General features: G+C 42.4%; 2 protein-coding genes across 7 annotated transcripts in view; one reads left to right on the top strand and one right to left on the bottom strand.

Moving 5' to 3' along the window:
* Positions 1 to 416: 416 nt before the first annotated feature.
* gareml (GRB2 associated, regulator of MAPK1-like) lies at positions 417 to 13,372 on the bottom strand. The gene is made up of 7 exons (XM_084030056.1): positions 13,109 to 13,372; positions 9,925 to 10,065; positions 5,807 to 5,937; positions 5,555 to 5,720; positions 4,210 to 5,060; positions 2,191 to 2,360; positions 417 to 1,937 (listed from the first exon to the last, which is right to left on the bottom strand). The coding sequence occupies exons 1-7, from the start codon at positions 13,218 to 13,220 to the stop codon at positions 1,337 to 1,339; spliced, it is 2,172 nt and encodes a 723-aa protein (XP_083886182.1). The 5' UTR covers positions 13,221 to 13,372; the 3' UTR covers positions 417 to 1,336.
* Positions 13,373 to 19,081: 5,709 nt separating this feature from the next.
* syne2a (spectrin repeat containing, nuclear envelope 2a) overlaps positions 19,082 to 22,052 on the top strand; it is a 69,998-nt gene continuing 67,027 nt past the window's right edge. For all 6 annotated transcript variants that reach the window (XM_084031287.1, XM_084031283.1, XM_084031285.1 and 3 more), the window contains exons 1-3: positions 19,082 to 19,210; positions 19,510 to 19,644; positions 21,041 to 21,102. In XM_084031287.1, the coding sequence (XP_083887413.1) occupies positions 19,569 to 19,644; positions 21,041 to 21,102 (138 nt within the window). In that variant the 5' untranslated portion in view covers positions 19,082 to 19,210; positions 19,510 to 19,568. The remainder of the gene's footprint in view (positions 19,211 to 19,509; positions 19,645 to 21,040; positions 21,103 to 22,052) is intronic.

The raw sequence follows: 22,052 nt of genomic DNA, 5'->3' as shown, positions 1-22,052 counted from the left end.
AGAGTGTGTCGACACCTTCTTCGATTCCACTGTTTATCTGGTCTGTTTACCATCGTCACTTCCGGGCTTCACTGATTCGCTAGTCAAGCTGCTAGCCTCCACCAATCAGAATGACCGACTCGAATGGCGGATTATACATTTGAGTCGGCTGAAATGAACGCTGACGTGGCCGATTCGAGCGACCACACCAAGTAGACTCATGTCACGGACGCCGACTCTCTCAAAGACGCCGATTTTCGGTCCGGTGTGAGCCCGGCTTAAGATGTAATGACAAATCATCATTATCGATCCATCCGCTTTTTTTACTCGATTTATGAGTTCTTCTATGTGCTTTATATCAAGCAGCCGTGTGTTTTGTGTGTAATGAACTTTGAACCAACAGATGGCTTTGTGCACATATGACTTTGTGTAATATCATTTATTACTATGCATGGCTAAATCAAGCATATCTGAACACATGATCTGAGGTACATTTTGAGAACTCTATTTCTGAGCAACATATCTGTGTATCCGACTACCGACAGAATAACGCTCCCCTTCAAGGGAATGTTAAGAAAAATGTCACTGTCCCAAAGCACAAAATGGCCTTGATCCAGAATACTGTACATTAAGAGATTGTTCAGTGAATCATTGATCAGTACAAGAAAGCTAATAATTACTTTATTGGATGCTTCAGACTTTTCACATTTTTCTTTTTTTTTTCATTTACTTTTAAACAACTAGCTCTTTCTTATCTTGTAAGAATTGTTATTTCTGCCAGTTACAGGCCACTGAAGCTCAATTCACAGATGAAGAAGGCTGTGCAAGAGATTTGGGTCAGGAACAGGTTCAGTGTTACATCTGCGTGGTTACATTGTCCTACTGGTCAACAATAGAGGCTGTAAATCCCCTTATATTGTAGAAACTCACATTAGGCATTTTGTAGAATGAAGGCATGTTTTCCCTTCGTATCTGATTTTAAGTGGGATCACAGTACAAATCCAATTTTGTGCTTAAAACCTTTCGCTGTCTCGAAGCAGGAACATGTATTGTGATTGACCATCTACCTCAAAGAAGCATTGAAACAGGACACTGTCACCATGTAGCTCTCTGTTGTAGCCATTTGTTAGTAAACTAGTCCCAGTCTGTGATTGGAAAGGAAATATGCAGTCAGTCTTTCAGAGACTCTGGGCATGAGAGTGTCAGTTCTATAGTTTGACCACTGGATGGCGTGGTTTCCTTCACAAAGTCTCAGCTTCAGTCAGTGGGGCTCAGCAGCCGGTTGGTCACAGTGGAAGGCACATTCAGGATGGCTCAGGAGCCAACAGGCACATTATCAGGACAGTGTGTGTTTGTGTTAGATCTTGGGTCTCCAGCCCTGTATGAACTGTGTGATCTTGGTGACATGGAGTCGGCTCAGGTGGAAGTCATGTGACAGGATGTCCTCAGTCAGCTGCACCAGGAGGCTGCCGTCGATTCGCTCTCTCTGAAACACGGCCACCGCTGCCTCTGACAGGCCGATGAAACGCAGGCATGCGGACACCTCCTCCAATGAGAGCACAGACAGGTCAGCAGGAGGCCGCCAGGTGGGGTCAGGGGGCGGAGACGAGCCTTCAGTGACCCCTGTGGACACCCCACCGCCCTCTGCACCTCTGAACGCATCTGTTGTGGGACTGGCAGTGGGCTCAGGTGAGGGGCACGGGGACTGGCGGTTGAAGGGGTTCAAGGCCCCGAAGGGAGCAAACCGACTCTGCGGAGGCGGCGGCCTCAGTCGAGGTCCGGAGGAGGCGAAGGAATCCACCCATGGCTCAGCCCAGGTGGCCTGTGCTGGCTGAGGGTTGGCTGTGTTGTCTGCAGGGATGGCAGAGACTGGCTCAGGACTGGCAGGGTTAGGGGCTGGGCAGTCCGCCCAGGAACACGGATAACAGTAGAGGGAGGTATCTGGAGAGGGCGAGCAGCTGGGACAGAGCAGGAGATTATTTCAACAGTATAAATACAATAAAAGTATTATCCACGGAGGAGTACTCGTTTAAGTGATAGTAAAGGCTGGGTGTCAACCTTGATTAGGTGGTTACATTCACTCAATTTGAGCAGGAACAACATAGTTTGCTTCTACAGTAAAACATGTCACTGAGAAAAAAGGCTGCATTAATTATACTAATCATTCCAAACACGTTTATTGCATGTAAAAACTAAACATTCACAAGTTACCTGTCCTGGAGTCCAGAGGAGTAGAAGGAGAGGTTGGGTCTCGGGGAGGTGGACGTTTTGGGGAAGCGAGGTGGAACGGGAGGGCTGGGGACCGGACTGGAGATAGAACCTCCTTTAGAGCAACGAGGGGGAACCGGTGGGGCGATCAAGTAGCGACACTCCTCTCTCACCTACACACACACACACACACACACACACAAAGAATATGAGAGCTACAACTAAAGTAAACTCCTAAAACTTGACTTTTCAGGAGGCTCAGTGGGAGTGTGTCTCCTGGCTTGTCTCAGTGTTCTGCTTGGTAAATGTCAACTTGGTGACCTTTACACCTCAAACAAACTCCCACCCTCCCTCACACACAGTAGCAAGCTCTTAACACACACACACTCATGCGCACACACACAGTCTTGGCAGGCTAAATATCAGGGAATGAAGAACGCTGTGCGTGGCAGGGTATAATCCAGCTGCATAGCAGACATTAACACCCACATGCCATCACTTTGAAAGAGAAAGTTAATTCAACAAAACAAAGTGTGATAATTCCCCCTTACAAATATAAATGCCATGTACGTGAGAGCACTTATGCTGGAGAACAACCTGATAACTCCAAAATGAGAACAGTTCGCCTAGGAAAACCTTGTTACGCCACACCATTTCCTGGTTTAAAACCGTTTTTGTACCGGTACTAGTTATCTTATTGAGGAACATACTTCCCACTTTTTCAGTGCACAAATAAGCGTGAATGTACATGTTAAAAAATAATAACAAAATAGAAGAAGTACAAGAGTAGCCACGTGAATCCAACCAATAAATAAAAAAATGTGATATATCACAACCAGATGTTGTTTATGAAAAACTGTACAGTCCTAAATCCTTAATGTCTGGTTCCAACAGTGGAAATTAATGTTGTACAGGAAGGGATGCATTCTAATTTTAACTTTAACATTAATGATACGTTTTTCAGTTTTATATAATTGAAAAATATCTTGGGGTTTGAACTGAAGCTATTTTAAGCTGCAACCCTGTCTCTTATAAAATGATGTTCCCATACAACTAAACTGCACTCACATTTTATCCTGGATTATGGTCAAATTTTTTAAATATTTCTGAAGCATGTGGTTAACATTGTAAATTAAAAAAGAATGCTTCAAAACTTCTTGGTGATGTTTAAGCAACACAAAGTACTTGGTTGACATGGCACATAAACAGCAAGAGTCCAGTGAAAGACCAATCCAACGCCCTGACCTCCTCCCCACGGAGACTTCCACGGACTCACATGAAATGTACTTGTAATGCGTAAAAGCAAAGCACAAGAAAGTATGTTTCCCTGAAAATGTAATCCACATTGCAGTTTCATTTTATAGCACTGTATCTATAAACAGGCATGCAAGATACCACCTTGGTCTTTGGGAACTTTTCTTTCTGGCATTTACATGAACAATAATGAACAGATTCAAATGAAAAAAATTGCCCTACTAGTTCCTGAAATATATGCAGATTAAGTGGCACTGACTCACCGTAACACATGTGAGATGGCGCTAGCAGCCATCTACAGATACTAGAGCTAAATTTTAATGAAACTCTAAGGCAATAAAAGGACTCCGGAAGTCATCACAATAACTTTATACAACATATCTCTTGCTTTGTGGTCATCTTTCAATGTAATTCATTAATTTGGTCATTCTTTAGAACAAAGGCTTCATCAGTATCTTGACCACAGGACTGAACTTGCTATTTATTGACTGATTGTATTTCAGCATACAGCACACGTGTACTTTATGTGCTTACATTATTGGTGATATGTATTCACATGTATTAATGTTAGTGCATGGCAGCCTTTCCGGGAAGTCGGTGTGTGTATATGTGTGTGAACGTGGCCAGTGAGGTTTAAAAGCCGTAATGTATGAATAATTCAAACCAGGCATCCAGACTTTTAACAACCGGATGCTGCTGTGGACAGATGAGAGGGATGAGATACAGAAGGTCGAAAAGAAGGACAGGAGGTGAAAGACTGCAACTCACAGCATCAGATTTTGGAGGTACGGGTGGCGGCGTAGACACTCTTGTCACCACAGTACCAAGAGAACCGTCCAATGAGGAAGACGAATGAAAGGAGATGAGGTTTGGCTCCTTCCCCAAGCCCTCTGCGTTATGATTGGTCCAGAGTTCCTCGTAAGGGATTTCCTCACTGGTCCTCATTTCAGCTTCAGTCCACTCAGGAGTCACATACTCCCGCTCCTCACCTGGTCCCTCCCCCAGCCGCTCTCCAAGAGAGTCCCTGCAACGCTGTGATAGGCTGTCTGAAACCCCACCCCCATACCCGCACATGGAGAGGTGCTGCAGTGCCGGTGCCAAGGAGTCCTGACCCGATACACACATGCGAGAGCGCCGCGGGCTAACACACTCCTCTGTCATACACTCCAGCTCTGGCCGGGTTTCTCTAACTGCTCGAGAGTAGGCATCTGGGTCGAACGCGTGTCGCAACAGGAGGCTCTCCAGCGCCGCCGTGTGGACGGAGGCCTCGGCCACGTTGAACCGGGGCATGCAACGCAGCAACAGGAAGTGGGAGGGGGAGACCTCCTGTCGGCGGAGTACCATGCAGAGCACCACCGTCTTGCTAACGATGTTGAGCAGCTTGTAGCGGTGGCCCTCTCGTACCGCGTGCCGGTCGTAGGGGTTTCGTGGTGGTCGTGAAGGCACGGATACATTGACGGGGAGGCGAACCCTCTCGATGATGCTGCGCACGGTGTGCTCCCCACCCAGCATGCCTTGCTCCAAAGGGGAGCGTGTGCAAAAGCGTCCACGGCAACCGAAGGGTAGGCTGACGCTCTGATTGGTGCGATGGTTCATACAGACCAGGCACGGAGTTTTACCTGAGAAAGGCAGAGACAGAAAGGTGCATCAGCCAGTGGTCAAACGTACGGTCACATAGTGTTTTGTTCAATGATATCGCTTCGCACTGAGCCCTGAAAATGGATGTTCTGATTTAGTTTGTTAGTGTGACATCTAAAGCATGGCTACTTTTTCTTTTTTAAACTGCTGAAGTTAATTTCCAAATACAGTCCATTTCTGCTTCTAGTTGAATAACATTTCTGCTGCAAGTGAAAACAGGAAACATGCTTAGAAGTGAATGGGAGATGGAGTGACTAATGAGATGGAAGTATAATGTGACCACAATATATATGAATGGTTTCAATCTTTGAACTGAATCGATCCACGTCAAGCAAATTCATCCATATCACTTCAAAAATAGACAATTTTCAAGCAGGGATGGACTTAGTGCTGCCACAGTATGTCACTGATTCCTCTTTCCTCATTCTCATATGCCTGAATAAAACGTAGTACTCAACAGTTTGGCCATACGTACTTCTCGGAGTCTTTCCCAGGCGTCTCAAGAGTGCACTCAGTCCCGTCTTTTCCTTAGAGGGCGTGGCACACAGAAGCTCCGCCTTCCCCATGAGTGACAGCTCATCTCCAGCCTGCAGAGTGAAGCTGTAGGGCTCACTGTCCTCACTGAACTCCCCTGACACCACCTGCAGCATACACAATAATGTGGATGAGTGGACATGATATTGCATTACAGAAACTCTTAAGTATGGTATTTTCATGTTACTCCAACCTTGACACTAAAAGTGATCGTCTCCATGACGAAGACCCGGTCAGGGAACACTCCAGCAACTTCCTCCACACTGGAAAAGTACTGGACCGGATCCCTGACGTCTCGGTCTTCATCCAACAACTTGAACTTCCCTACAGAGAGGATGGAAGGGGGGCAGGGGAAAGAGAAGAGTAGAGTGAAGGAGGTGTATGAAGGGAGGTGTGAAGATGGACGGAGGATGGAAAAGGAAGTGAAGGAAAGCAAGAAAGACGAATATGGCAGGCCAGAGGAAAGAGGAAGATGAAGCAAAGGGGTAAAGGAAAGGGAAGGCATGAAGGAATGGGAAGAAGGGAGGAAAAATAAGAAGTGGAAAGTTGTTATTCTCTTTTTAACTCCCTACGGCGTTACTTCAAACACATCCGCAGCAGACGCTGCCATTGGGATGAAGAGAATACAAAGACACCTCCGTGACCTATGACCTGGCACCAGCTCTCTGCCAATCGACAGCCGACTGGGTTGGCATGGCAACCAATAAAGGACCCCCATTCTCACGCAGAGCAGAGACACATCACCATGGAGACACTCACACACACACTCACACACTTTCACCCTTTCTTTCCCTTGCTCATCCCCTTCTCCGTCAGTAACGCTTTCACACTCCAGTAACCGTGTTTGGATTCTTCAAGCTGTACTTCTTTTTTTTTAGCTGGATGTCATAAAGAATCATTTCAGGACTTCTAAAATAGGCTCCAAATCAGTCTTTTTAAAATCAAATAATCATTTCTTCCTATTTACCAGTTTATTGGATTGCATTTAACTACTACAACCCTCGAAGGATCCTCCCTTTTCTCAGAGTCAAAGTGTTTGTGTGAGGGAAAGTTGAGGCAGAGCAGAATACCAAAATCCACCACCCTCCACGCCAGCACCTCCCTTCTTTGCTTTCCCCCTCTTTCTCCTCTGTCCTCCAACCTTCCAATTCAAACAGAGCCCCCAGGATAAGGAGCTTCCACCCACCGAACAATACCGGCAAGTGCTACTATTCAACACAACAATTCTCACCCTTCCCGAGAAAAGCAACAGACTAAGACAGAGATTAAAATGAAACAGATTTACCACTACATCGAACAAAACTACAGCTCCATCCCTGGAAAGAAATAGTATTGTAACAACATATTAAGAAGCTATTACTCCATCCAAGAAATTCAAACGAAATCACTCTGAGGCTTTTAAATCCCGGCACGTAAGGCTTTGGCCACCAGTTCCTCATTACATGGGTGGCTGAGGCGCCTCTTGCTTCCCATTCATTCATCTTTTCTCTCCTCTACCCTTCAGTCATCATGCCTCTCTCTCTCTTGCTGATGTAAAGTGGAGGATACAGACAGAGAGAGGGGATGAGAAGGAGGGAGCATCCTGTTGTCTGTCCCCAGGGGGAAACCTACATTGCTCTCCTCCGAAGCTTATTTAGACTTCCTGTATGAAGTCATCACACAGACATTAGCTCATCACCGGCCATGGCATGTGATTCAACAACAGCTCACCTGTCATAGATAAAGAGACACACAGGTTGACCAAAAAGTGTGCAGGTGTCATTGGCTTTTCCCAGTCTGAAACTGAGATTGTATATTCAAAGCTGGACATTAAAAGTTTGAGACATACAAGATATAAAAAGTTTTTCCTGGCAGTTTTGGTGTTGGGAAGGCACCAATTGTGCACATGAAGCTCATTCCCCTCGTCACTACTCAGCTATTTAACCTTTTTTGTTGAATGTTTGTTATACTGAAACTAGCGACTGTTAACTCCACAGAAATGTTATGTTCTCATTTATAAAGCGTTTAACATGTGTATGTTTTCTATAATGCATGCATAAAAGAAAGTTGTTAATCATCAAACTCATCAAAATATCTTTTGAAATGTCTAATTTATCTATTCAAGGTAATACAATGCGACGTGGAAATGGCAGTAAAACTGGTCCGGGACGTTCACACAAATTCCCTCTTCTCACGGTTTATAGATAAGGCCTATTGTGAATTGGGCCACCTTGGTTTGTCATTTTCAAAAATAAGGTCCCCAGAAAAAAACAAGTTTGGGAAACAATGCTCTTGAGAGCTATGCAAACCTGGAAAACAGGTTGAGTTGCATTATGGGAAATGTGGGATTCAGTGACTGTGTTCTAATTCAACGGCTGCATCCTTTGGCCGCCTTAATGGTTTGTCGGCCAACTTGGCCGGGTCCTTAGACGGCCACGAAGGCCGAACAAGGCAGTCTCCGAAATGAGACTGTCTGGTCTACAGATTATTTCCTGTTTGCTTCACCTTTGCAGACTGTTACTTAGCAACCAGCTGCGGTTGACAAGAAAAAGCATAGAAGAGGTAACTATTGTTATATGATTATAATGGAGCCATATATAATATTTTATTCTTTGTAATTTATATTATGATGGAGGATGTGCTTCACCTTCAACACCACCAGCACATCAGGCGAGAGTGTGTTTCCACAGCTGATCCACTAACATCACTCGTTGCTACATTGATTAAATTCCAATCATCACCAGTGAACAATGATTCTTGGGATAGGTTTGGGCTGTGAAGGATAAATCAGTTGGATCCTCCGAATCCGGGAAAAGAAGGCTGCATTTCTTCTCTTCAAAATGGGACAACCGTGTCGCATTCGACACATTCAGCCTTCAAATGCAGCTTCCAAAAGGATACGGCCGCTGAATTGGGACACAGCTGGTGTTTTTGAATCTTGACCCATAATAGATATCATACAGCCCATCAAAGCTTCTGCCGTTTCAAGTTTGGTCATTCCTTATCAAAATGTCTCTGGTAATGTGCCTCTCTTTATGGTAAATCAATACGACACTACAATTATCAATTACAATGTAATATTGAATCACAGGAATCCCCCACTGAGAAAATTCTAGTTACAGTAGCAGCTGACTGTTATGCTTAGACAGCCCTTTTATTTTGGACTTTGAGATGTTTACGTCTTACTTCCAGTTGAGAATGATCTCAACACACCCCCTCCCCTCCCCCCCAAGTGTTCTTTCATTCATCCGAATCGGAGCCTGAGAGGCGGCAGCAGTGTGAGGTGACATCAGCACTGCCTCGGTGGAGGAAACAATGAAGAGGAGGCATTAGGATCCAGTTACACAGCGAATAATATGACTGGTCGGACAGTCTGAACAATGGGATTGTGGGGATTGAGCTCCGGTGAGATCATACTGACTAGACTCATTCAGAAGGAAGACGACAATGGACAGGTCAATGGACAGCAGGAGTCAGGGAAGGTCACATCTACAGCGTATGTTGGATACGTCCCGTATAAATGTAATGTTCTGTAGGAACAAAGTTTGCCTGCTGAGTTTAGACTGAAGATAAAGTCTGAAACAAGATAAATAATAACTGACACTTTTTGAGAAAAAGCAACCAGAGGAAGGTCACACTAAACTCGGAATCAACATGCAAACTCTACAAAGACAGATTCCAGTGAACCCTGGGGGGGTTTAAAGCCATGGCCTCCAATGCAAACGTACAATATCACGTTCAAAGTGCAATTTAAAGACAATTATGTGACTCGTCTTTCTTTCTGGGAGTCTGGGAGTTTCTTTTTTGCCTCAGTGTTATGTCACACTTCTAAAGTTTAGGCCTTTTAATGTTTATCTGTCAGGTTCATGATGAATCATCAGCTACCCAAAATAGGAGACGGTTCCGCTTGTACTGTAAATAGGAGTTCCTGTTTTATTTGAGCTGGAAAAAGACAAATTATTATCGACTAGGTTCACAAGGGAATAGTATTTCATCTTTAGAGCATGGAAGGATATGTCAACCCGTCAGACACACTTGCCATTATCTAATGCTACTGTGTCTATTGTATGGGAAACTAAGTGGAAAATGTTGACCTTTTGACAAAAATGTTTGTGACATTTATTCCCCTCTCAGAGGAAATGGTCAATTTAGAGAGATGTGGCCTGTACTAATAAATAAAGGCAATAAATAAAGACATTTCATGCTTGTGTAGAAATGCTGTGTGTGTGTGTGTGTGTGTGTGTGTGTGTGTGTGTGTGTGTGTGTGTGTGTGTGTGTGTGTGTGTGTGTGTGTGTGTGTGTGTGTGTGTGTGTGTGTGTTCGCACGCTCACCCTGGTATTGCAGAGGGATGTCTATCTTGGGTCCAATAACGTAGTGTCCCTCCTCTAAGCTGTGGGCAGTCACTGTGGTCCACTGACGACAGGAGTGTAACAGCACCACATCCTCCTCCGACAGCCCCTCCACACATTCACCTGGATCACACACACGCACACACAAATTGATTAGGATCAACAAATAGTCTACCGGCCCGAGGGCTGATGAAACAACAGGTTTTTTTATTTCTGAGGTCACACTACGAAGCTCAGCAGTGGAAAAAACTGAAACACTCAAACACAAACACACACGCCATAATTACCACTATCAGTGACAGTTCACCACCTCTAACCTACTCATCAGGATCTTGCTATGCAACTGGCAACCCACTATTACACAGCCAGCCCCCCCCCCCCCCCCCCCCACACACACACAGCTCTCCAGCTTTCACTAGAGCACAACAGCATTGATTTCTGCTGATAGCACAGTGCCCACATCACATCACACACAGCTCCCACTCACAGACTCGCACACCGATCACATGGATGCACATCTTCTGTTCCTGCAAACAAAGGACGGCTGATGAGAAGACATGTCCTAGGGTTTTGCTGTATGTTCAAATAGATTTGAGACTTCAGCTGCTGCCCAAGGGCAATGGAGTAACAGTATCAGAATTAATAAAAAGATGCAGGATGTAAAAAGTCAGTGAAAAGAAATGAACTGCACACGTGTCTCCATTGTGAACACCTGATATATTTTGTCTCTCTGATAGAAACTTAAGACAATAATTTGGGTGTTTGCAATGAAGACCATGCATGTGGGAGTTTGATTTTTATTTCAGTTGAATTATTTCACCCAAAAAGTAAACGTATGTACCCTTAAATGAAAGTTTATCAAACTATACGGGTTAACACAAGCTGTGGTGTCATGTGATCAAAATCACATAACTTCTCAAAAGGACGGGGCAATAATAATTCAATATGATCATTTATTGTCTTTAAATTTAATCACATCGTGATGATATGACATGATATGATATCAATTTACCTAATCTAACTCAATTTTCTCAGAAAATCTGATTTGACAAGAATTTTTCTTATGGGAATACCCCACTGTAGTTACATCAGACTAAAGTTTTAATCTGATTACGTTGTATTTGTGTACATTCAAGTTAACACAGTCAGTGTATAGCTGGGGGATGCATTATTTTTTAAATATATCATTTCACTCCAAACTCTTGAACTCACTTCAGGCACATCCTAGAGCTTTCAGAGTGGTACTTATTGCAAAATATTACAGAAGTCTGTCTCCCCTTCAACAGAGCAGCACACAACTATTATCAGCAACATGTAACTGCTGACATCATGTCCTGTTGTAAATAACCAACCACCAGCTGGGTTGGCTGGTTGTGCAAACAAGCAGACATCTGTGGGACAACTAGTGCAGTTAATGAACACCTACAGGTGCCCTCTGTCTCTCTGCAACCCCCAATAAACGCGCGCCGCCAGAAAACACGGTGCGCAATTGTCGGGGACCCGCGGCTCGGGTGCGCGCCCTAGTCCGCATGACGGAAAAGTGGGGAGGTTTTCCTCCTCGTCGCCGCTCGTTAGTATTCACCACATTCAACGACAGATTACAGCATTTACATATGAAAAGAATTGAGCAGCACTTCAGCAGCACAACAGACACTTTGTGGCTTTCCGGGCCTCGCTGGACTGGAACAACTTTGGCCATGACACCCATCGACCGTTCCCAAAGTACCAGACACCAAATCTGGTTTTGAACGTGAAGAATCGCGTTCAACACAGGAAACAAATACATAGTAAACCAAAACAACTCGGAGACTCCTTATGAGAGTCAGCCGGTTGGTGTGAATGAGAAAAGTCAGTGTCCGAGAATAAATGCTGCAGCTGCGTCAAAGTAGCCAGATTTAACCAAGATAATGACGGAAATAAAGCGGCGTTGGTTTCAAAATAAGAGCACCAAAATATGTCCAGGCAGCTGGGCCACTGAATAAAACTTGTCAATATATCCCATATTTTGTCCCCCCAAAAGGTATAGTGGTTCAATGTTTTGATCAAACAATTATGTCCAAAATGTTCCAAGTGATGAACAAAAACCCAAATGACCAATAACAAATTTCTTTTGATAGCCATGCCATGCTGAAAAAACACCAAAAAGATCCATCTTGAGTCTAATTGGAGTAATTTTGTATTTGACAGCATTTGACTAATATGTGATTTGAATTTAAATCAAATCTGAGCCAAAATTAAAAAGTGAACAAAGAACTGCTGAGATTTTAGAGTCAAAGATTTGATGATATTGATTTCTGTAGTCTGCCACTTGTGAAAAGTGTTCACATGAAGTCAGGAAGTGATTCATTGATTAATCTGATTAATTGCTCTTTGGTATAAAACATACCCAGCATTATATCATGGTAACACAATGTGCAGTTTATTGGAGACATCTATCAGGAATCATGGATAGTGGAGTTCCAGTTTATCAGCCATTAACATGTTATAATGTCAAAGTTGGCTAACGAACTCTCGTTAGTGAGACACCATCAACAAACATAAATTTAGTCAAGTAAGACTTATTTGACAACATTTCCTTTAAAGACTCAATCTTATTATGTAAACATTTAAACTATACCTTTATATGTAAACTATAACAACTATAATCCCCACTGACATGTTTGCCTTTAAATATAGCTTAATCTCAGTTGTTTAGCTAATAGAACGTTTTACCAAGATTATGCTTGTGTATGCTTTAAGGTACTGATTACGTGTATGTAATTATTAAATGTTGATTCATTTCTTTAAGTTCTTTCCTCTCCACAACGGGAAAATGTTTATTTTGAAAGTTTTGACCGGAAGCGTGTTTTTTTCCCTGCTAATCTTGACACCGTTGAGATTCCTCAGTAAATTGCTACACTTGTTCTTACATCCCAGCGTCGTTATGCTATTAAAAAACACATTTCCCCCGATGGAAGTTTTAAAGTTTCTGTTTTCCTGTGTAGAAAACTAAATTTATCGTCATTTATCATCATTACTGTGACGGTTAGTTTGACTCCGGTTATATGAGACCGACTGACGCGCGTTAGTTAGCTAGCTAACAGTTGTCAAAAGAACACAACTGCAGAAAAAAGTTTTTAACGGTCGCGCTGGAGCCCGAGGCACCTGGTTGAAGGTGGTCTCTTACCGTGGGCCAGACGGACCAGAGTGGGCAGACGGAACTTGCTGACCACCGCGTCCAACGGCAGCGTCAACGGGCTCCAAGTGATCTCCGACAGGCTCGCCGACAGCTTCTCCATCCTCCCGGGTCATCACGCTACCGGTGATAATGGTGGTGATGATGATAGCGAAGATAACGAGGGTGGTGGTGATGAGGTGGAGAAGGGTAAGGGCGACGGTGGCGGTATAATGGCAAAGAGTTTCGCCATGTTTGAATGTGGGAAAGACGGAGCGCAGTCACAGCGCGAGCGGTGGGAGGGAGCGCGAGCCCTCTCTCTTTCTCCCTGTCCGTCATTCAGTTTGTCCAGCAGCACCACCACCCCCACACTTAACACGGGAAAAAGATGGCAAAGTCGGTCAAACTTGGATTTTTGTAGCGCTCGTCATTATAATTGAGCTCGTGCATCAAGCACAGATTTCAAGAGGCTTCGTTTTTATCTTCCCGAGCTTATTGTTTGATAACCTGCCCTCTCTTTTCACGTTTCCCTCATCAATTATTACACTGGACAGAGGTTAACCTGAGCTGGTGTGTGGGTTGTAAGTAATAGATGCAGGGATTGGTGTGTGGAGTGGGGTAGTAGCTTCTATTTATTTTATCAAGTGATGTACTGAGATATATATTTGAGTTTTATTTAAGTGTGTCTATTTTATGCAACTTTAACTCAAAGCCTTCGTTTTATTCCTGCAATATATTTATGCCACTGTTATAGTTGCCCCTCACCTTGCAGGCTAAGATTTCACATGCAGAACCAACACTGATCTGATAAAATTATATCTTCACAAGATAAACTTCAACATATGATTCCCAGCACAGGGAAGAAGACAAAACAACATACCTCATGCTACAGAAAATATTTACAGGATAGCAGGATACTTTACTCTCCAGGCCTTCTTAAGTTATTCAAATAAAACAATCTTCATAAAAATAACAACTATGTGGACCTACTCAAAACCCATATCTGATGAGGAGTTTGAATTAGACGTGGCTTCATTTTCAGGGGTCATGAGCTAAAGGTTAAGCTGCCAACAGTTAAATTCGTCATGTACCACATTAAAACATGATGTACAGACTGCATTAGCTAAAATAATCCTGTGCGATATACTTATACCATCCCTTAAAGACCAGCATTGCCGGCATAATGAGTACTTTTATTTGATTTTTACTCTGCACTTTGTAAATTCAGGAAACTGGCATTATAACCTTGGCACTAGGAGCAGGAAGCAACCATGACAGCTCTCCCAGACACTCAGGCCAGACATTTATTTAATGATGTAGCATTGCAGTAGAACAAGTTCATGAACGCCCACACACCGGACTAGTATCTCACCCCTCCCGCCATCGATTCATCTCAGTCCCAAGACACCAATTCTGCAAAGACTACTGCATCTTCAGAATGATGTCATCAGTAGGCAGAGTCCAAAATCATATTTTTGGAGCCACCTTAGCTTGTGTTTGGGTGGATTTTGTGTTAAACACAACTGAGACACAACAGACAACAATACTTTTCTAGAATGTAGAATTGACATAGATTTCAAACAATTGTAAAAACATTTGCTTTGTTATAAGATATGTCATGCTATTTTCTATGCATCAGTTGTGCTGGTGCATATCACGTATTGATACTTTTCACATCCATATAGTCTAATCACTATAGCACACAGGCATTGGTGCTGTTGCAGATGTTGAATCAGTTTATCCACCGCTTCATCCAGCACTAAATTTCTATCCTCAGGCAGGACTCTGGTCAACTCACTCAGTTCAGTGAACCAAACTGTAAACAAAAAAAACAGATTCATTTGCGATCGATTTTGGCCAACAAACCATTTGTGATGCTAGTCCATCGTGCCAAAACCCAGATTGAGCAGTTCAAAAGAATTAGATCATTGATGTTAAATCTGCCATTGCAAATTAAGTACCATTCAGACTGTCTCATGTTAAAGAGTTGAGTGTGCAGATGCAGGTGTTCATTGTTATCAAATGGGTTAGTACTATCAGTAATTAGTTAAATTAGTGATGTCTGGCTTCCAGGAATGACCAACCACATCCACTCAAGACACATATGGCTGTGCTCCATTTAATTCTGTTCAATCAGTTAAAACATAAACCCAAACTGTGATTCATTGGCTATTAATAGCTCACACATTCTCCCACAACTGCATATGCCAAACACTAAAATAAAAGTCTAAAAACGGACCACGTAATCTGGACTAACCCAATGTGCCATTGAACGAGACACAAAATGAGGATGTAGTAGGTAAGTAAACGTATTGTTCATTGCTAAATAAAAAGTTTTAGAAAATCTCAAGTGGCATTACTTTATATTCCCAACAAGTAAATCAGTAAAAACCAACAACGAAAAAATCAAAGTTTTAGATAGTAACTTTATTTGTTTCATATTAACAAAAATTCCAATGTGAAGCTGGACTTCAGGACTAAGGGTCGGGCATTATTTTACGACAGGTGCAGAGGTGGTCGGCAGGGTGGGAAACTCAATGAGAAGGCTCTGTGAAAAGAGAAGCACAAAATTGAACATGTTTATTAACACAAATATATTCAATAAACCCTGTCCAAGTAAGCATGGACAGACTTTAAACAAAGTCTCCCCCCAAAAAATAATTCAGCCAGTAATGACTCAATTAGCCGTTTGCCAGCAACATCTAGAGAATATGTAGCAGCACAACTGATTGCAGAATCTCCGGGCATAGAGGGACACACCTTTATAGCCCCACTGTAATGAACAGCAAATTAGATAGCTCATACATTATTGAAAAAACAAAAACAAAATCAATATTGCATATATCAGTCCTGCTCATTGATTGACCAGAATGGCCAACACACCCAGAGGTCAGGGGTCATTACCAATGATACAACACAATTTGATGGTAGACAAATGTATAACGGTAGTCTCACAGTATATCTCTGCCAAACCATTTTAAGATAATTTGAACAAACAAAATGTTTGGCTACTTACTGTCCTTCACAGCCTTATTGCCTAGAATAGAAAGAAACAGATGTTAGTCAGATTAACCCATTTACAATATATCTGAGTTACAGCTACTTACATTTAGCACTTGATTAATTCACACCCACGAATTCAGCAATCTCATAAAACAATATATAACTGAGTACAGTTGCCTTTGTTGTGCTATATTTAGTGGTGTTTTTTGCAGATTCATGCAGCTCACCTCCCACAAAGAAGTGCAAAACCTGATCGCTTTTCAACCTCAAACTATTCGAATTACTAAAATTTATGTCAACTACAATGATGTCAAATTTCGGTGTGGACGTCACATTCTGTAATCAAAGGTCGACGAAATTACTCCGCAATCAGGTTGTATTGCTGAGTGCCGCTGAATTTGTGACATGCTGTACAAATCAGGACGTCTTGAACTCACCTCCAAAGGAAACTTTGTAGTACAGGTATGCCATGATGCCAATGCCTGGCCACATCTCCTGGTACGCCTTTGAGTAGTAAGGGCTCATCTTCACCCACCAACCTGCAAATGCGCTTCCAGCCATCTATGAAAAAGTCACAAGGGGCAGCGCTCATGTACAATGACAAACTCATAGCAGTTCATCAGAAGGCCTAAAGTGTCATGCATTGGAGAAAGACCACACCAAACAATCCACAAGTCTATCGGTTAACTGGTGTGTTACTCTTAGGCTTACCTGGCTGGACTAATTTGCGTTATTTAATTCACCTTAAAAGCTCCTACTTTTGGCATAAAACATTGTTCATACATTAGACTGCACTAACGTTGCCTGAAGCCAAGTTTTAGAAACAACAAACATTCAGTTAACTTGGTTGGTTGAATGCTACCCTGACCCTCAGCTATGTCGGGCCTAGCAAATGACTTTGGACACCGAGGGCAATGCCGAAGAAAGAGGTAAACAAAAACCTAATTGCTAATATAGCGGAATTTCACTTGTATAATCTTAACTGTTAGTGCAATAAGAGACGTTTTATATTCTCGTTAACTTTACCGCAGATAACGCAACCTATTTGGCTAACCCTAATGTTAGTGCTAACGCTATCATTACAACCTCGAAATCTACCCACGTCGTCGTTACAAATAAATGTGTACACGTCGGTTAACCTAGGAGGAGAATATTTAAAAGCAGACATGTAACGTGAGGTGATATATATCTATATCGTTTATTTAGCCAACTACTTCAATCAATGGAGCCGGGCTAGCGTATTAGCATCTTCTCTGGTGTACAACTAGAACGAAGCTAGCTAGCTAGTTGTCAGCTAGCCGAGCAACTGCAAAAGAAGCATACATAACCACAGTAAGAACAAATTATTCAGTTTAAAGTGCCTTCGTGAGGCAACAAAGCTGTCTGTTACTAATAAAGTGGCTTTGCGTGTAGTGTGAATCCTTACTTTCTTAGTTTGTCACGCTGCAGTGAGAAGGTCAGGACTTGCTGCTGCTAAACGTCAAAGTCGTGGGAGAACTCTTCTTCTACTCAACTGTGTTGTAATTTCATACACGTTTGTTGTGTAGCGCCACCAAACGGCGGTAAACGATACATTTATTAGAGACCTGTCTAACTATCTCGTGGCTCCACCTTGAGGACGTGACCATCATTTTTTGTGGTAATCTGGGGATTATGTTATGCTCACAGATTCCGAATGAATTAATACAAATATATATTGAATAGTCAATAGTTAATACAACATTAAAGTACTTTACATAAATGCATTAATTAAAGTTCCATTCTGAGAATTAAATTTGATCCATTTCTACTGAAACTACAATTTCCATCTGACAGTGGGGATGTGACTTAATCATTGTTCTGTCCAAAATGAAAAACATCATGGGACTGAAGCTCATTTTAGTCATTCTCAAAGATTCCTTCTGTTGTGGCCACTGAGCAAGAAAAACGGATATGGTTCCCAGAAATTCAAGATAAGGCTGTGTCAAATTGGATGTATTGGTCAGCCATCTGAAAACACAAGAAGTTGTGGATATGTGTGCGCTCAGAGGCAAACAACTGGTCCTCTTGTTAGACCTTTAGAGTTGCACATTATGCTCCATGTCTTGAGGTAAACAAGAACTGACTGAAAAAATGTATTATTACTGTTGACAGTTTGATGACTGTTACATATTTATGCAATTCAACTGGATACCAGTTTCCACTGACAAGTTATTGGATCTTTTCTAATCTATCTTTTCTAAACACCTTGGACCTCGCTATAATAACCTTTTGAAAATGAAAAAACAAGCAAAACACAACACCTTACTTTCCTACACTGTAATCATGGTGTGTGTTTATTCCCCAACTGGTATGTTACACAGATTTAGACTTCGAGTGGAACAATTCAACCTTATATATTGTTTTTCTTTTTGGTGCCTGTGCCACTGCCACAGCACAGGTGGCAGTATGAGGTGAGGGTGCAGCTGCTACGTGGCTACAGACTTTCCACCAGCTCTGCCTGCTCTCCATAGTGAAACAACAAATAAAACACTGGCACTGCTCTCAAGGGTAAAATGGAACATGCTTTACTGTGAGTGCAGCATGTTTATCTTCTGGTCTCCTCAAAAGATCTCTGAAACAGACTGAGAGAGTAAAATCTGAATTTAATTTTTTATTAAATATTGCATATTGCAGAGTCATGAGTTGGCACATGCCCTAAAGGGAACCTGAAACTGGTTCACATTAATGGGTCAAACCGAAGAACTTTCTCAGTGTCCTTGAGTGTCAACTGTCCCAACATAAGTAACAAGAATCAGCTTTTGAAGACGAAGACTTTGGGATTTGAGATGCTGTTTTTACTTTGTATGAGAGCGTGCAGGAGTGTGATTTGTGCCTGTGGAGAGAGTGGGCGGGACTTTCCACTGTTGTTTCTGTTCACGCTCCAATAGACAAGAGGCACCTTGTTTCATTTTTGAGCACCTAAGGCCGAGTCCTATTTGAAGGGACTCCACACGGTGAATCATCGCAGAGTTGTGCCAATATGAAAGGACACGACGGAGGACATTCATTGCACATGCTACACACTCTACTGGGTCTTCGTTGTGATTCAGAATGCACTAGCAGTCTTCAGTGACGACAGCCCTGCTACAGGTATGTTGAAGATTTGTGACCAGGCCGTCTATTTTTGTATATCTACGTTATGTGGGCACTGGATCTTTGTATGCAGCAGTTACTCCTCCTCTTTGAGCTCTTTGTTGGAGCGTTTGCATGTGTGTGCTTGTATCTGTGGGAAGGTGTGGGTGTGGTTGGGTGTGTTCTCAGCATGACTAACAGGCAGTGGAGGCGGCTAACTTAAATGTTTTGGATCAACTTTGACACACAGCAGTATTTACCCGTAGCATTTTCTTTCTTTTTTCTTTTTTCTATGTGGATTTCTCTTGAGTGGACAGATTCCTAACCCATGTCTCCTGGACCATCCTGAGGGTTCCATCTGTGGTTGGAGGACTACATGGCTTCAGGAGGAGCGGAGGAGGACGATGGAGGCATTCCATTGGACATTGACAATGTGCACATGCTCCTCCAAGGTCAGAATATTTCCATACGTTTGTAGCTGTTTTAACATGTGATGCGTTGTAGTACTATTTCAATGTGACTTGCATCACTCTGAGGTGACATATTATATATTATTTATTATTATTATTTCATAACCAAAAGAAGTTCCTAAAAAGTGAAAAGTGCAGGTTAACTGTTAACACTGGTTGAGTTACATGTATTATTAACAACAAGAAATAATTGTGCTTGACTGAGAGGGGGGGGGGGGGGGGGGGAGTTATTCACAGGGTAACTTAACTAAAAGTGATAACTCTACAGATACGTACTCTTAGCCTGTTCAGTAATGTTTGTATTAAATCAGCTCTATACATGTGAAAGGGGTCCTAATTCGACCTGAGAAAAAATATTTACTGATGCCGTCTTACAATGGCTTGAAGCAAGAAGCCAATGTGGAGACGCCTCCCACTGGGCAAGTCAGCTGAACTGACACGGGTGGAGTCAAGTGATTAAAACGCTATTAAATACTAGCTATGTTCGTTCTGCAGGAAAAAAGGCAAGGAACATTTTTTAATTGAAGTAATAAAATGCTTTGAGGTGGTAAGTGACACCAATAAACTCTTCAAGCTTGAAGTGGCCAGACAGGCAATTTCCTAAAATACTTGCTTCATTCTCTAAGCTGTCTGTCACTGTCTATAATACTGTAACAAGGAGCACCTTTATAATGTTATATATAGTAAAGGTTCATGTTTTGGTTGAGAACCATGTATGCCCAAAACCCTCACATAGTGTGTGTGCATCAGTCTGTCTGGGTGTTCATCACCACTGAGTGTGTCTCTGTGTATAGTATCAGTATCTATGTCTGTCACGGTCTTGGAAGCCAGCTCCCAGCCCGTAGCCTTACTTTAGCTTAAAGAGGAAGCCTGCCGCTCTGGGTCATCTATTGCTCGCAGTTATATGTCAGTTTAAGAAGAATCTTTACTCAATATGCACATGGATTTATTGACTAACAGTCATAAGCATGGAGGGCCGAAAAGTCCTTCAGTCCTCTGATGTCGGTGAGTAGCTTATGACCGACCTGCTGTTCAGATCAGGGTTCCCACATTTCTGGATTATTATTGATTTTACAGCAGCAGTCAGAGAAAGTAATTATTTTGAGGAATATATTGATATGTATTTTAGTGTTGTGTGACACATATATATATAGTCATATTCAGGGGACTGAAACATACCAGGGATGCACTTTACTAATTTATTTCATCCAGATATATGTGTTTCTTATGTTACAGTCATCAAATATCATCTGAGAATGAGGGTTTTAGTAGCCAGTACTTCATAACTGTATTGATGCCAGAGATCAGAAACCACCTCCATATAAATCTTGTTCTGAATGCATATAGATCACAATTTGTTTGTCCGTTTCCTTGACAGTGGAGCATGAGCAGATTCAGAAAAGGACATTCACCAACTGGATAAATGCTCAACTCTCTCAGGTATGTTGAGATATATTTATGCGTGATGCTTATAGGCTTATGGATATGAACATAGTGTTGCATTTGTTGGAGAAAACAAGAAACTGCTCAGTTTCAAACAGATTTAGATGAAAAACAGGTTCAACATGAAACCAGGCCATGCAGATTTTATCACCAGTGATCGCTGCACAATTAGATTTGTGTCCGACTTCATCCCGACTTGCTCTAATGTCACACAGGCAATGATAAACATACTAAACTCTACGTATGAGCACTGGAACACACGGTTCCTTTGCAAAGGTGCGCCGTATTTTTCTCACTAGCCAATCAGAGGAGATGGGGATTTTTCAGGAGGGGGGTTTCAGACAAAGTGTAAAATCCAGCTTTATTCATTAAACAGAGTGGAGGAAAAAAAGTCTGTTTTTTGAGCATTAAAGCATGTAGAAATGTGCCATTTAAAACACAAACTAGAAGTGTGAATCTGAAAACGAGCATGCTGTGCCCCTTTTAGATACTCTTCATGTCGACCTGTTAAGGTTTAGTAAAAGTTTGAGATATTTTGTCTTCTGTATTTTCCAAAATCTGCCTTTAATTTGGGAAATGACACAAGCATTGAAGTGGAAGTTAAAGTGTTGAAAGAATGACGTATCTGTGTTGCTGTGTTCGTGCTATAAATCCTATCAAGCAGGACATAGACATGCTGACTCATCGTTTAGCCGGTGAGGTTCAGTGCAGCTCATCGAGGATCTTGTTGGAAAGAGACCTTGAGCTGCTTGTGACTGGATTAAAAATAGTGGTTCAGTTAAGGTAATTTGAATCCAGTCACCTCTTCATAACCTCATGTCCTTACGACTGCGCTCTCAAACCACTGGTTCGTAACCTGCCATCTGTTGCACCTATCAGAATCCACTGACAAGGTTCGCTGTTGTGACTCAGCCTAAAGCCTTAAACCAGTTTCATGAAAGACAGAA

This window comes from Eutrigla gurnardus (assembly GCF_963514095.1).
Source record: "Eutrigla gurnardus genome assembly, chromosome: 16".
NCBI lineage: Eukaryota > Metazoa > Chordata > Actinopteri > Perciformes > Triglidae > Eutrigla > Eutrigla gurnardus.
The sequence above is the reverse complement of the archived record's forward strand: the minus strand, read 5'-3'. Positions and strand labels throughout refer to the sequence as shown.

Coding starts and splice junctions, on each gene's coding strand:
- gareml (XM_084030056.1), bottom strand. CDS start 13,220: ATGGAGAAGCTGTCGGCGAGCCTGTCGGAGATCACTTGGAGCCCGTTG. Junction 10,066..13,108: donor TCTGGTCCGTCTGGCCCACG/GTAAGAGACCAC, acceptor TGTGTGATCCAG/GTGAATGTGTGGAGGGGCTG. Junction 5,061..5,554: donor CCTGGGAAAGACTCCGAGAA/GTACGTATGGCC, acceptor TGCCTTTCTCAG/GTAAAACTCCGTGCCTGGTC.